At 30.5% G+C, this 16,293-nt stretch overlaps 1 protein-coding gene and 1 long non-coding RNA gene across 4 annotated transcripts in view; one reads left to right on the forward strand and one right to left on the reverse strand.

The window, feature by feature from the left end:
- Positions 1–14,981, forward strand: part of LOC146999386 (uncharacterized) — a 79,001-nt gene extending 64,020 nt beyond the window's left edge. The window contains exons 2-3 of the long non-coding RNA XR_015042876.1: positions 12,734–12,836; positions 14,845–14,981. This is a non-coding gene — a long non-coding RNA (uncharacterized LOC146999386). The remainder of the gene's footprint in view (positions 1–12,733; positions 12,837–14,844) is intronic.
- LOC118202826 (serine/threonine-protein kinase PAK 1-like) overlaps positions 1–16,293 on the reverse strand; it is a 34,728-nt gene that overhangs the window by 6,166 nt on the left and 12,269 nt on the right. For all 3 annotated transcript variants that reach the window (XM_035375030.2, XM_035375031.2, XM_035375029.2), the window contains exons 5-7: positions 14,800–14,935; positions 10,663–10,726; positions 4,175–4,306 (exon numbers count right to left, since the gene is read on the reverse strand). In XM_035375030.2, the coding sequence (XP_035230921.1) occupies positions 4,175–4,306; positions 10,663–10,726; positions 14,800–14,935 (332 nt within the window). The remainder of the gene's footprint in view (positions 1–4,174; positions 4,307–10,662; positions 10,727–14,799; positions 14,936–16,293) is intronic.

Raw genomic sequence — 16,293 nt, forward strand, 5'->3', positions numbered from 1 at the left:
TAATAGTAAAAGAAGGTGAGCAAAAATCTTCCTTTATAAGTACAGTTCATCTGCTTTAGTATGACTTCAGTGTAGTTACCTGTCATGATTTAATGACTCATAAGAAAATCTGGCTTAACTCCCAGCATTTTTTTAAGAAAAGAAATAAACAGAATCAGAAATAAATAAGCAGATCCATTAAAAAATTAATTTATTTTTCTGACTATATAAATCTAAACAAAATATATGAATGTGTAACAAAGTATAATGCTTAAATTATTTTTCACAGCACTACAAAATATTGGGCTACATAAAAAGTCTCCGCAGTTTTTTGGTACATTTTTGAACAAAAATTTTCTTTACTGAAAATCAATATTTTAATCAAGTACATATTGGCCATTATTATCTATGAACTTTTGCTATTTTTCAGGTAGCTTCATAATTGTATTGGTGTAGTACTTCTGTCGTTTATTGTTGAAAAAGTTGATGGTAGTCAGACAGTGCAAGGTCCAGGCTGTATGGTGGATGCATCAAAACTTCCCAACCAAACTCTGTCAATTTGTTCCAAGCCAGCAAAGATGTGTGTGGCCATGCACTGTCATGATGGAACACAACTCCATTTCTGTTGGCCAATTCTTGTCGCTCTTTCTAGATTGCTTCATTCAAACGGTCGAGTTGTACACAGTACAGGGCCAAATTGATGGTTTCACCAGGTTGCAGCAGCTCATAATGGACAATTCCCTTCCAATCCCACCAAACACTCAACATAACCTTGTTTGGCAATAATCCAGGCTTTGAAGTCATGTTTAGATCACTAGCCTTTGACCATGATTGCTTGCATTTGTTATTCTCATACCCAAAAGTATTCGTACACTTATGATTTTCATTGAAAAAGGACTATCCATTAATTAAAAGTAAACTTTCTGAAAGAGATTTTAATAATAAGATCTATAATCTATTTGTAACAAAATTACATGACAATTTTTTAAAATAATATAGCGAAACTTTATTTTTAAGAAATTAATAATACAAAAATGATAAACATTTTATCTCACAAAAGTTTTCGTTCACTGAAATATTTTTGGATAAAATCAAAATTAGGATTATAGTTTGCCGCTTTTTAAAATTTTTTGCATTGTGGTGGCATTTAAAAAATCGTATACTTTAATTTTTTATTGTTTAACTTCATAATATTCTATTTATTATTGAAAAATTCGTCGCAGTCATAAAGAAATTACAAACAGCATTTGAAAATTTATAATTTTTCACCAAAGTAGTGGTAAATCAATTCGAAATATAGCTAAATTAGTTAATTTATCCCATTCTACGGTGAAGTATGTGATAAAACGCTTCAAAGAAGAAAATCAGATTGAAAACAAGGCAAGAAAAATTCAACTGAGAAAGTTAACTAAACGTGATGAGAGATTTATTATTAGAAAATTTGTAAAAAAACCATGTTTCAGTGCTGTAAAAGTTTCTGTAGAATTTAATGCAAAGTTTCTGCAATTTCACCTGAAACTGTTCAATGAGTTTTCACAGAAGCTGGATTACATGGCCGTTCTGCCCGTAAACAATTTTTTGTTAGTGAGAAAAACAGAAAGCTTAGACTTTCATTCTTAAAATCAATGATAAATACACCAGATACGTATTGAATAATGTCCTATTTGCTGACGAAAGCAAATTTAACATTTTTGGTTCCGTATATATAACTGTATGAAGAAGAAGAAAAAATGAGGAACATTATTCTAAGAACTTAGTTGGAACAGGTGGTAGAGGCTTGTGTGGGGGTGCATCAGGATTAGGTAATTTGGTATTTATTGATGGCATAATGAATCATTCTCTTTATTTAAACATTTTTAGAGACAATTTAACCCTCCCAGCATTACGGCCGGAAAATTTCGCATAGAAGGCTGCCTTCTATATTCATTATACATGAAAATTTCTGCTAGTTTTTAATGTATCTGTAATTATACATCCAAACCTTTCGGTTTATTGGAAGAAAAGGAATCAAAGTACAAAATGAGAGAGTCATTTATTAATTAAAATCAAGAAAATACCACTTATTCATGACATTTTGAGGAACTTTGAAATTTTAGAGCTAAACCCGTAATGCTCGGAGGATTAAAATTATCAGCCCAAACTTTGGGTACTGGAAACAACTTTATTTTTAATCATGATAACAATCCTAAGCATACGGCTCGCAACTTTTGCCTGTGGTGTCTCTATAATTGTCCACAAGTTTTGAAAACACCACCTCAGTTGCCAGATTTTAAACTCCATAGAACACATTTGGAAAGAACTGGAGGTTAAAGTGCGAAAACACGACATCGAAACGAAAAGAGAACTGAAAACAGTCATGATGAAAGAATGGATGAACATCGATACAGAATTTACAAAAAAAGTAGTAAAATCTATTCCAGACGTTTAAAAGCTGTTGTGGATGCTAAAGGATATCCTACTAAATATTCATTTAACGAAAAATGAAAATATTTACTAATATGCCAACATTTTTTTGAAGTGTACGAAGACTTTTGCGAGATAAAATGTTTGTCATTTTTTTATTAATAATTTCTTAAAAATAAAGCTTCACAATATTTTAAAAATATTTCATGCAATTTTGTTACGAATAAATTATAGATCTTATTATTAAAATCTCATTCAGAAAGTTTACTTTTAATTAATAAATAGAGCCCTATTTCAATGAAAATCATAAGTGTACAAACACTTTCGAGAGCCACTGTATAATGATTCAATTCAAAAATGCATTGATTTCGTTGCATTTCACTGATGGTAATTCGGTCAATCAAATTTCTTTGCGATAATTCATGTGGCACCCAAACATCAAGCTTCTTTTTGTAAATTGCTGTTTTCAAATGTTTCCAAACTGTCATGTGGTTGATGTTTAGTGCCCCTGGTATATCCTGACAGCTTGCATGCTGGTCTTGCTCCACCAGTTGCAAAATTTGATTGACCATTTTCAGTGACTGGCCAACCAAAGCGAGTTGCATCTTTGACCAAAATTTCCAGAATGGATTCGAGGAAACCTCTCCTAGGTACTTCGTTCACTCACAGCATTCTCATCATACACTTCCCAAATTTTTCGCATGTTTTTGCAACATTTTTACCTTTTATTATAGTAAAGGTAAATTTTTTATAGTAAAAAAGCATCATGTAGTGTATTTCTTCGATATTTGACTCATTTTAAAATCAATATAATTTTTTACATGATCAACGAGTTAGAAAACTATTTTCACAAACAATGGAAGCTGAATGTCACTTTTTAAGCACATGTTTATTTGAGACAATCAGGTGAGTGTTGGCAGATATATAGACACCAACACTATCTAGTGGTGGTGTGACTGCCGTTAGTTAGCGCTGAAGCACCTAACTAGACTTTGTACTTTTTGGTAACCCTGTAGTTGCACTCTATTCTGAAGAACTGTAGCAAGTACCGACTGACCCGGTAACAATGATTTGAACTCTTGTTTTAGAGTAATTTAGAATAGTTAAAATTTTTGTAAATAAATTTTGTATATAGTTTTAGTGCATGTGCTGATGTGTTCACATATTGAGTGATTTTACTGAACCGTATTTTGCACGATAAAATTATGACTAACCTGCACTAAAGCGTATTATATTAGTAAGTGGCAAAAAAATGTGAAGACATTTTATATGACTCAGTATATGCAGAAATACTACAGCAGAACCCCCTTCACCTCAAAAAACTTGTTGAGGAATTTTTTTTTTTTTTTTTTTTTAATCCCAATTTTCTTAGTAAAACATATGAAAAGCCACGACATTAATAATAATGTCGTAAAATGGTATTAAAAAGTGCGTAATAAAAAGGAAAAATATAGTAAAATGTATATCTTCCATGCTAATTGTGATATATATATAACCAATTCAATTTCTATGATCCCACAGTAGCCAAATAAAAAAGTAGTCGGCCTTTGTATGCTTTGCCATAACCAAGTAAACCAAAGAACTATGATCATTTTATTTATAATGCAACTACATACTATGGGTCTTCAGAAAGTTTTTCGGGAAGATATCAGCAAATAACAGATAATTCTTCCATGCTTTATCACAGTCAGTCAGATATCTACCATTTATTTATAAAAATCATTTAATTAAGATTCCAAATGTACTTTGCAGGAAATGCAAATAATGAATAATCCAATAAACTGAAACATACTTATTTTGTTGCATCACTTTAATTTCTGTTATTATCAACTCTTTTTGGGGTTGCTGATCTATATCCATGGTCTTTATTGCAACTTTTTCTCCACTTGATTTATCTAAAGCAGTATAAACCATACCTGATGCCCTGCAAAAATTTTACTTTACATTACAAACAAAATTTTATTTAATCATTTGTTACAGAATATTAGTTATTGTTACAACATACAACATTTTTCATTTCAAATTATATTCGTATAAAAAATGACCATCAAACCATGAGATAGTATAGCTTTTATTAACACCTTACTTGTCGCAAAATTTTGACAAAATTTATTCAAAAATCATCAATTTTTTATTAATGTTTTTAATGCTTAAGAAATTTAAAATAAACTCACATAATAAACACTATTTTTCGTTAAATTTAACAGTTTTTTAAATATGTACAATTTTTTATTAACTTGTTTTACTTTATATTTGGCTTTCCTCTTACACCCAAGCTGGCAGAAAAGCTTTAATACAGGCCTTTAAGATTACACGTAAATTTTGGAGAGAGAAAAATCACGTACATTTAAATAACATACACTATTAACTGCAAATGGTGAGGCTTTGGCTTTTATTTAACATCAATAACAGCTGTAATATTTTTTCAAAAAATTAATAATTTTTCTGGGTATGGTAAAGTTTGAAACATGGTATGCACAGTCCTACATTACAATCTTTACAATAATACCTTGTTTCTCTCTTAATTCATTTTCCATTTGCATTCTTCTTTGATGAACACACTTTACATTCTCTGGAAGTGTTTTCTTTTTTTCAGTAGGTTATGTAGGCTTCAAAAATTGTCATTCAAATAAATGAAAAATTGATAAAAGTATGGTATTTGTCAATTATTTCATCAATTAAATCCAGTCTAAACTTTAAATGTGACTTTTCTCCACCTACTTTTTTATAAACTTGAAAAGCATTGAAAACGGCTTGGTCTAAAAGGTGAAAGAATATTTTTTATAATATTTTCCCCCACCATTTCTTGCTACTTGATAACTAGAAAGATACTGATCTACAAGATCCAAACCTCCCACTGTATTATTGTAGTAAATTACTACCTTTGGTTTTGTTTTCAGTTTTTTACTTTGGGTCATTACTTTGACAGTTTCAGAATCATGAAGAGATGATAACATTGTTACTTCCTTTTTGTCCTTCCATTTGAGAGCGAGGATTTTGCTGCATCTAAATGATATAACTTTGTCAGTTTTTAATTTTTTATTTTTCAATGCTAAAGGTAAATCTTTTTTGTTTAGTATAACAGTTCCAACCACATCTGTTGTCAAAAGGATATCACATAATTCTGGTGACGTATAGTAGTTATCTAAGGTGATGCAGTAACCTTGTTTCAATAATGCCATCATCAGAGTCATAACAACTTGTGAAGGTACCGAGAGAGATCAGAATTTAAGATGAAACAAAGTATTTTTCCTGGTATATATGATAAATGACTATATAAAACCAGAACTAGATTCGCTTAGCATGTATGTTTTGATACCAAATTGTGCTTTTTTCAAGGGTACATACTAGCGCCATGATAAACGTCCTTTATACAACATCAGCATTTCATCTATGGTAATATCTCTTTCTCGAGTAATTGTTTTCTGATATACTTTATTCTGATGCTCACAATTAGGCCAAATTTTGTAGAGTTTCAGGTTAGGATGATTTTTTTTTTTTTTAATCATAAGAATCATTGTTCACAAAATGCAAGTATTTTTTTATTTCACAGTATCGATTATATGACATTATCTTATGGAAAAAAGTATCTACTGATGTTTTCTTAACATGCTTTCTTCAGGTTTTTTTACAATACCTTGTAAAACTGAAAGTGCAAGGAACAAATGGATTTCATGTGCCAATACAGGTTTCCATTCTCTTCTACCTTTCAGTTTCCTTTTCCCAACAACATTACCTGATTGCTCAGCATAACGATTAGTCTCTTTCACAATTACATCCACTATTTCATCATTTATAAAATGTTCATAATATTGTAAAACGCCTGCACTGGCTTGAAATGAAATATTCACTTCAGGCAACAATTTGAACTGAAAATGTGGAGGACAAATATCTGGGACATCCGACATAATTTGGTTCCATTGGCGCCCTGGTAGAAGTTGAGCGGGATCGTTACCATCTTCAGAATCAGAAACACCTGAAAAAAAGCTGCTTTCTGAATCACTTTCCGATTCTTCAAAATTTAAATCCTCTTGTTCACTTGAACTACTCATTTTACAAACACTAAACACGAAAAGCAATGAGCAATGAAACTGCATCCTTTCAAAATATGTTCTAATGGGGAAAATATTCTAAATCTGCATACTACCTTTATCTAATCAACTTACAAGTATTATGCTACCATCTGTGTAAATATAATTGATACAGGCACGATAAAAATTGGTATTCCTTGACCTTTTTTTGCAAAAGCAGAGCCCGTGTGAGATACAGGTGTGATAAAATTTATTCGTATTAGTTGCCCATGCGAGACATGGGCACGACGAGTAAGGGGTTAAAGAAGAATTTTAAATAGAACGTAAAAGCCCACATCTTAGAACTTTATTAACCTTTATTTCCCCCTCTCCTTTTCCCATTTATCATGCTAGAATTTAACATTTTCAGTGTCATGAGCAATTGTGATAACGCAAATTCATTTGAACAGAAAGTTGCTCCACTGTAGCCACAGCCACAAGCAGTTTTCACATCACTTATTTTATGTAGTGCCATTTTGCTATTCATATTATACTTTTACTACAGCAGCACATGAACAGTTCACAAACTGTGCATTGCCTGAAATGCTGCCACTCTTGTCCCGAAAGCCAATAATCATTCCTTTTTGTAAGTTTGCCAAATCACTCTGCATATTTCTGAAAACAGCAACTGAAATGTTTCTCAAATGCCTATAATAAACTACTCACCAACTCTACAATTGAAACATGCCTTATGTCACTGCTCACTTAGGGCTGATGTCAAATGTAGGAAATGGTTATATTAATGTGACTCAACCCTATACAGAAATCACCTTAGAGAAGTTATACTGTTTTTGTTTCATATAGTGTGCATTTATGTGTTATGATGCTATGTATCCTCTTAAATATATTCATTTAATTTTATTCAAGAGTTTTTTTTACGAATAATGTTTTATGCATATAAAAATAATTTTGCATACAATTATAATGTAATTAATCATGGTCATATGTTTAACAAATTTTAAATACATCTGATGACATCTCTCAAAATTATCTGTAAACAATCAGTCATACTGTCTTGATAATATACCAGTATGTGAAACTTAAGTGACTTAAGTGACAGCATAGATTCAACAGGAAAAACCTTTATTGACAGAATGTTGTTGACACAAAAAACTGTCCAGCCAAGAGGTAGAACAAAGCCAAGGAACCATAGTATGGAATATGACCAGCCCTAAATGCAATGGCTGCATTGCATAATCTGTCGAAACTCAATACCAGATTAGTTAATAATTCTTGGGGTAAGAATTCCTATTCTTCAAGGGACATTTGACTGATGTTCTCTGAAGGGTGTGATCATGCCACTAGGCATCTCCCTAAAATTCCCTATACAAGTTCAATGGAATTTAATCAGGTGAGCAAACTGGCCAATCCATTCTTCTGAGGATATCTTCACTTTTCAGGAGCTCCTCAGCAGCATGTGTTCTGTGCATTGCCATCCATAAAAACAAAGTCAGGACTAATGGCACCCAAAAAAAGATGCACATGGAGAGTGGATAACTTTATAATAATGATCACTGGTAAGTGAACCTCTGTCAAAAATATGGTACTCTGCCAGCCCGTTCATCATAATGTCTCCCCATAACAGCACAACAGGACTACCCCAACACTTCCTTTCTCTATATTAGTGGAATGAAGCATGTGTCTACTTCTCTCCAAATGGTGCCAAGAATTACTTCAGACTAAAATGACTCTTATAGAGATGACGTTGAGTCCACTGATGAGGTGTCCAGTCTTTGTGTTCTCTACATCACTGCCGATGGCTGCTGCCAATGGACAACTGTTAATGGTACGCAGCATTCAGTACAGCACGCGAATTGGCCACATTTATGAAGTCGTGTGGCCAAAGTAAACTGGGACACCTGTCGTCCAATTGCCGTGCTGAGAAATGTTGCCGATGTCTTGTTTCAATCATTTTTTTTCATCTGCAGAGTGATAGTATATCAGTCATCAATCGCCACTGTTTTTAACACTATTGTAAGAAAGGCTGACCCCTTTCTTATAGCTGTAGCTGTTTTTTTGAATGGTTTTCCAAGTTTATGAAAAACAACACTTTTAACAATTTCAAACTCTTGAGTGACTGACATCAAACTATGTCCCTACTCAAACTTGCCAATCATTCTACCATATGTAAGAAAGGCATCCTTTTGTTTTCGTGCAGCCATACTGCACATATAATCACACTTTCACTTGCAGTAAAATGCTTGGACATGTGCCTTCCTTTTTTCTTTTTAAGTTGCCTTGCACTACACATGCTGACTCCTCATGTTTTTCATGTCCTGATGTACCCTCTGATGCCACAGTGCTGATATCTGCATATCCGTCACTTTCTACTGAGTTGGCTTTTCACTGCACTGATGGCAAAAAGCCATTTTTAACAATTTCATGGTTGCATGTTGCAAAATGAATTTGTTGCATAAGTTTCACACACTAGTGGATATGGCATCTAAATGTATAAAAACAAGTGCAAAATTTTCAGGATATAAAAGACCAATCTGATATCATATTTATGAATTAATTATAGGTCTATTTGTGAAGAATTTCAAAATTAAACTACAATTTCAAACTAATGCTCTTATTTTCTGTCTGAATTTGGAACATGTACTGAAAATAATGAAAAGATTTCTCTATAATTATTTTTCTCTAAATGATAAGACAAAAGGTAAAATATTGTTTTAGTAAAATAAGTCTTTCAAAATAAAAAAAAAAAGTACAGCAAAATAATAACAAAGCAACAAAAAAAAAAAAAAAAAGGCATATATTAACAGAATAATGCATCTAATTGATGTAACAGATATTTTTTTCATTTAAATGTTTAATATAAAAAGCACATTTTTCCAATTCAGTAATACTATATTATGTAGACAGCATTGAACATTGTACATTATATATATCAAGGAGTGTGCAATTAAAACAGAAAAATGTATGGATTTAACAAATGTTTTAATGACTGGATTAGTAATTTTTTAGATGAAGTTTTGTCATAATTTTTATTCATACATTGCTTTAAAATTCTTTTAACACTTAAGCAACATTTCCATTAAAAGGGAAAATGTACAATGAATACTCTTCAATAGTTCAACAAATACTCCATGGATACGGTGAGTGTCAAACTATGAAGTAGCCTGACACTAAATCATGTTATTGCTATCTGTATGAGCAATATGGTGAGCTGTGTAACACACATGGGTCAGTCAGTATGGCTCTCCATTGCTTCTATTATCTCGTGAAGCACATGCCACAAATACTAGTTACTGGCAAGATAGCTATCATGGAGTTGCTTATCAATGTAACCATAACGTATACGATAGCAATATAACTTAGGCATTTTACTTATTTTCACTATCAATTTCATTTTACCAAATAAAAAAAATTCAATCTCATCATTGAAATTTATATAAAAGCCTATAAAAATTGTAATTTTTATCCACCAAATGAATTACTACATGGGTTGTTTTATTTAACATGTTAATTACTTAACTAGCATTTTTGCAAAATAATTTGTGATCTTTTTATAAAATCTGATGAATAAAATTATAGTTGTCTCAGAACCAGTCAATAATTAACATGTTTAATTATTCTCCTTTCCCCACCGTGGAATACTTTGAAGTTTATAGTGGCATTTCGAATGCTTCAAAGGACTGAAAGGTTATAACAATCCTTCTTGTGTATTCAGAATGCTTTTTGGTGATAGAATAAAAAGCTGCCAATATAATATGAATGCTAACAGATATACTGTTTGAACACATAAAATGTTTATGTAAATATTTGTATTTCAGAAAACAGAAACTTGTACATATTACATTATGCAATAAATGATTGAAAAGAAAATTTAAGTTCAATTTCTTGAACACAAAGACAAATCCACCTCATACAGTACTATATTGTTTATTAAAAGAGACATTTTTATGCCATTGCTTCATTACATTGATTACAAATGCACATGATAATTAATAAATTTCTTTGTTTGTAATTCCTCTAAAATACATTTATTGAATAACAATAGTTCTTCCAACAAGCACCCATATAACATGAAGTTAACTTTCAATCAAGGTAAACATGTTCTTCGTAAAATTCTGTTGTTTAGATATACTTTTTTACCCTTTTTTAATGTATATTTTAATAAAATTTATAATGAAAAAATATTTTGATAATATTCAGTGTATTAAGGTAAGTATTAACTACTGAAATGGTAATTTTAAGTCGTACTCACCCAGAACCAATCTTCTTCAAAAGAGAATATTTCTTCTGAGGATCACCAGGTGATACAATTGCTTCTAAAAAAGGAAAAGATTTTATCATGAAAAACACATACATTAAAATTTGAGTTAATCTTTGGATTATGGTAACTTGCCGATTTTTTGGCGAAAATTTGGCGACCAACCCTGCTACAGCAACCTGCTAGTTTTTGTTTGGACGCCATTTTGTTTTCACGAAGTAAAGGATTTTTTTTTTTTTTTTAAACTCAACATTTTTTTCCAAAAATCTGATAGCCGAATTACGCTTATGCTAGAACTTTAATGGAACAAAAGTGCTTAATCATGATGAAGATTAGGTGCGAAATTGGGAGAAAGTGCAGAATCGCAAACTGCTTGCCGCGTTTTTAAGAATTGCACATACACGGTATCATCCATGTACACGTCGACCTATTTTCACTTAAAAAAACATCCCAGAATTGCAAAAAAATGGCATTGCGCACACTCTTGACTTTATCCACATACATTGCTAAAGTCCTAACCTTTATCGCCTTACCAAAATGTCGCCAAACTACCTGTTACTATATTCCAAAGATTAGCCAAAATTTGAAATAAAAGAATAGATAGCATATGATTTGAAACTCTAGTATAAAGCATATAGGAGGATTATAATGTTATAAATAATAAAGTTTGTAATTAAATTAACAAGTGGGAACTACAGACAGACATAAAGTTAATATTAACTTACAGATTAAATAATCATCATTTAACTGAAAAATAATAAAACATATATTTGTATATCACGCAGTTTAGGAAACAAAAATGTTCTTGAAATTAACATTTATTTATGACATACATACATACATTAAAAAACAGGCCAAGAATGAGAACTTTTATAAATGATTCCTTTTCATTCCTGCTATTTTCTACTACATTGAGCACTGGAAATTTACTTGCACTCAATACTATCAAAAGCAAAAATAATGGTTTCATGAACGTGATATGGAATTCAAACTAGATTTAAAGAAGAAAACTTCAGATTACAATTTAATATTAAAAACAAATAATTTATCATTAAAATCTTTTTATTTCTGTACAGCGGTAAGACCACCTTTATCTGGTTACGAGATTTTTTTTATCACATGTATATCCTTACTAATATTATAAATGTGAATGCAAGTTTGTTTGTTATGCTTTCACGCCTTAATTACTTAACTGATCATCATGAAATTTTCAAGAAATATTTTTGATATAATAGTAAAGCTATAAAATGTCTTCCTACGACTTTAACTAAGCCAAGATATTAATTAAAAACTACCTTTCCCCTACATTTTTCACTTACTTTGTTGGGTTTTTCCCTATTAAAGGGATTTGGCTATGCGCCAATTTCTACTTTCACAAATAGCTATGGAACGGCGATTAATTGAATTTGGAAACACATATCCGCTGATCTAAAAAATTTGTCGGAACCTATCGATACCATTCTCATCTTCGTACGACTTTAAACAGCTGAGAATTAATTAAAAACTCTGAAAACACTAATTTGAATGCGACTCAATAGCAACATTAGGGATTTTTTCATGAGTCTTCCCGTGTGGGTCCAATAAATTGGTGATAAAAATTATAACTTTTGATCTAATTATCCAAATTTCTGGAAATTTATAAACTTGTGTCACTCTCTGAATGATAGGAATAATGGTGGCGTAACTGTTTTTGTTACTTAATTATTTCCAGCTTAATCATAGATGAAACAATACTCTGCTTGCTATTGTTAACTCTTTGTTGACAGGCTGTGATTCGAAAGCAACGGAGGGGAGGAGATGGTATCCGGTCGACCGTTGGGTTGGCAAAAAGGTCAAAGTTTACGGATTTACACGTGGAAAATCATTTTTAAATTAATAACATCTAATTAACTTAATGACTTAAAACTATTATCAAAATTTTGACTTTTGTGATATATTTAATGTTTTGTTTTGTATTTTTTTAAAGATCTATTCATTCGTGTTATATATTTCTGCTATTGTTGCTTGACAAATTGCATTTACATTTTACTGTGTGCAATAAAAAATTTTGTTTTATCATTTTAAGGCGCTCAAATGTTCTTCATTTTGAAATTTTATGCGGAGTGTATTTTTAAAATTCATGAGGAGTTGAAACTTATTTAAGGACATCAACATGAGTGAATCCGCAGGTAAAGCTAGTTATATATATATTAGTTTATAATTTAAAGTATTTTGCTTTCTTATTTTCTTTAATGATGTAAATATCATCATAATGAGTTTAAATTTATGAAACACAGACTAATAATAATTATGCAAATTTAGGTAATACATGTTGTTTAAATACAGGCCTTCATGAGCAATTTAAAAAGCTGTATCACTTAAGAGGGTTAAATAAAAGAAAATGATACTCTATATAAAGATTTCTTTTTTCTTCTCAAATACGTACTGTTGCCAGTCTCATACACTAAAACCTTTACTATTGAATAAAATGAAATTTTCTCAAAGCAAATTTAACTTCTAAACAGTCCTACGTTAGTTTTTGGTTTCTCTCTCTTTCTTTTTTAATGTAAAATAGTATAAAGCAGAAGATTATCAAAACAGTAAAAATATGTACAGTCAAATCTTGATATAACAAACCCATCTGATAACAAACAAATATTTTGGTCCCATCCAGTTTCCTATAAACTGTTATTTTATACTCTTATAATGAACCTCTATGAGTATGAAAATTGGATATAAAAAAACTTTATGGATACATAACAAACAAACATTTTGATCGAATCCAGTTTCCTATAAAGTGTTATTTTATACTGTTATAATGAACCTCCATGAGTATGAAAATTGGATACAACAAGCTTCATGGATACTTTTGATTGAAACTTTTTATTGTATTTTTTATATGTTTTCCAGAATTTCTGTAAGTTTTGCTGAAAAAATTACTAATCTAAATCACCCAAGTTTTGGATATTATGATCCATATTTCGTGCATAGAGGAAAATGTATTTACATTATTTTTCTTTCATTTTCACTTCTGCTTTTCTCTGTGTTCTTAACAAATGCTATGTGAGACATATATGACATCCAACTTTAGCAGAATGAGGATACAATAAGCATATCTTAAGACACCATATGGTGCACATGATTAATGAACCCCCAAAAATGTTAATGGGTTCTTTGATCCTATTCAAGCTCTTTCATTGAGCTGCCAGACAGAACTCTGTTCAAAGCTGATGTTATGCTTGACAATTTTGAAATTCAGGGTAAGAGGAAGTAATGAATCTTATGAGCTTATAATAATTCCATTTTATTGTGAATGCAAATGATACTGGACACAAATCAGAAATTTTGAAATTCACCATTTCTAGGCTGCTATTAGAAAGCTATTTTATTTACAACACTTATGGTTTAAAATAACATTACAAAATCTTGTTAATGATTATAATTATTTTTTAACGATTAATTTAAATTGAACTGAGCAATGTAATATGATCTTACCTATCATGCATTCATCAAAACTGAAAATTATACTTTGTTTTTCTTGAAATGCTTAAAAAAAAATTTTAAATGATATTCTCAGACAGCAGTAATAATAATAAAAAAAAAAAAAAAAAAAAAATTTAACTGCAACTACAGAAATGCAATGCAGCATTTTAAGGAGCTACAGAAGCCATACTTATTCTCAAAGTATTCTTCAATAAAATTGGTGATATTGCCACAGAAAGACATTTTACAAAAATATATTGAAGAACAAGCTTTCAAAAAGAGGAAACTATACTAAATATATTATAATTTTTTTAAATGGCAAAAATTATTATATAGTGATGAATGCTTTACTTAGCTCAACTTCGTAGATTCGCAAAATACTTGGATCTACTCTCATAATATTTAATCTCAATGGCATTTTAATAGCAAGAAACAAATGAAAGACATCATAGAATAGCAAGCACAGTTTCCTTTTAGGGAGGGAATGCTAAGCATTGTTATTTTGTAATGCATCACTAACATATATACTTTTATTACAATTTATGTAGTTTCACTGTAAAATAACTATGCTTATTATCTTCAATATAATACTCTTTTTTTTTTTTTTTTTTTTTTCAAAAAAGAAGAAATCTGTAATAATCATTATAGAATTATTTAAGTAAAAATTACTTAATTTAGCCATCACTTCTTCATCAGTCAATTTCTTTCTTTCAGGACGTCTCCTTAAAACAGGAGGAATTTGGGGAGCTTCAAGGGCATTCAGATACGCTAGATCAGTGGTAACCTTATCAATTTCATCATCAGTCTGTAAATCAGAAAATAAAAGAATTCTCTTCAATACTTTCTAGACACATGAAATTCAACATTTTAATGATAGTTATACACAATTATAATTTTAGTTATTAATTTAATTTATTTGAATCACAGTTATATACAATTATATTATAAAAAATAAAGGTGTTTAACCCTTTCACCGTCCTCCCCTGTCCGCAAAAATCCCCCCCCCGGCGGCCGTCTGTTTTTCATAGTGTGTAATGTTGTTTTCTCTGTACATCATAACTTTCCATACATAACTTTCGTAGTGGATGAATGTCAATGAATATTAAGTAAAATTATAAGGAAATAAAGCATAATGGAAAAAAATAATAATATCTCTGCTTATTTCTAACAGCAGGATAATTTGATAACATCTGATCCAGGCAGTCCACTCCTCCCATTTTATTGTTGTAATCTTTTATAATTATTATTATTATTATTATTATTATTATTTTACAATTCTTTTCCAACATCAATCATCGAGCATCGAGTTATTATGGACTGTACTCATCAAACATATGTCCTTCTTGTCTTTCGAATTCACAACCTTATTTTTTCTCTTTTTCTGCTGAGTAGACGTTTAAGCCATCTCTCACTGTCTTGTATCTTATGTAAAATGGCGCGAATATTCATAAAACCCGGAGCAAATTCGATTAGAAATAGAATGCCTGATCAGTGCCACCCTCTAGGAGGTATTAGAACAAACAAAAATAAAAACTCAAATAAGTAAACATTTAGAAAGTGTTTTAAACATTTAAAAGTTTTAAAATGCACAAGAACGCTTGAAGCGCGTTACGGCCGCCCTGCGGAAGTTTCACTTGAATGTGCTAAACGCGTTACGTTTGATGAAGAGGTTAAACTGAATATTTGAGAAGATTATTAGCCGAAATTTGAAAGTTTAGAGCTATTATATGAAAAATACATTACACTAAAATGATTAAATGACTGGATAGCATTTAAGGTTCAATCCACAGTTAAAAACAAGAATCGTAAACAAGACTAACCCAGTTGCACAAAAATACTGTTGAATGGTGTAAGATAACATCTACAACTAACTTTTTATTGAATATTTTCCCACTGATTGTTGACAATTTTTTTCTGATAACAATATCTATAATATGTTTTAGTCCAGATGTAAACCATATAAATTTAACATAAAATTTTTTAATAATGTAAGAAAATGTAAAATTTTTTAATAATGTAAGTAATGAAAGAAAGTTAATTTCATATAATTAAATTTCTACAATTCATAAATTAATTTTAAAAATCAGCCCACAAGGCTTATTAAAAATATTTATAGCTGATAATTATTTGACAGAGTAAATATAATCTTTCAATTGCAAGCCA

This window comes from Stegodyphus dumicola, chromosome 1 (assembly GCF_044657685.1).
Source record: "Stegodyphus dumicola isolate Sdum_Otavi_A_Nest chromosome 1, ASM4465768v1".
NCBI lineage: Eukaryota > Metazoa > Arthropoda > Arachnida > Araneae > Eresidae > Stegodyphus > Stegodyphus dumicola.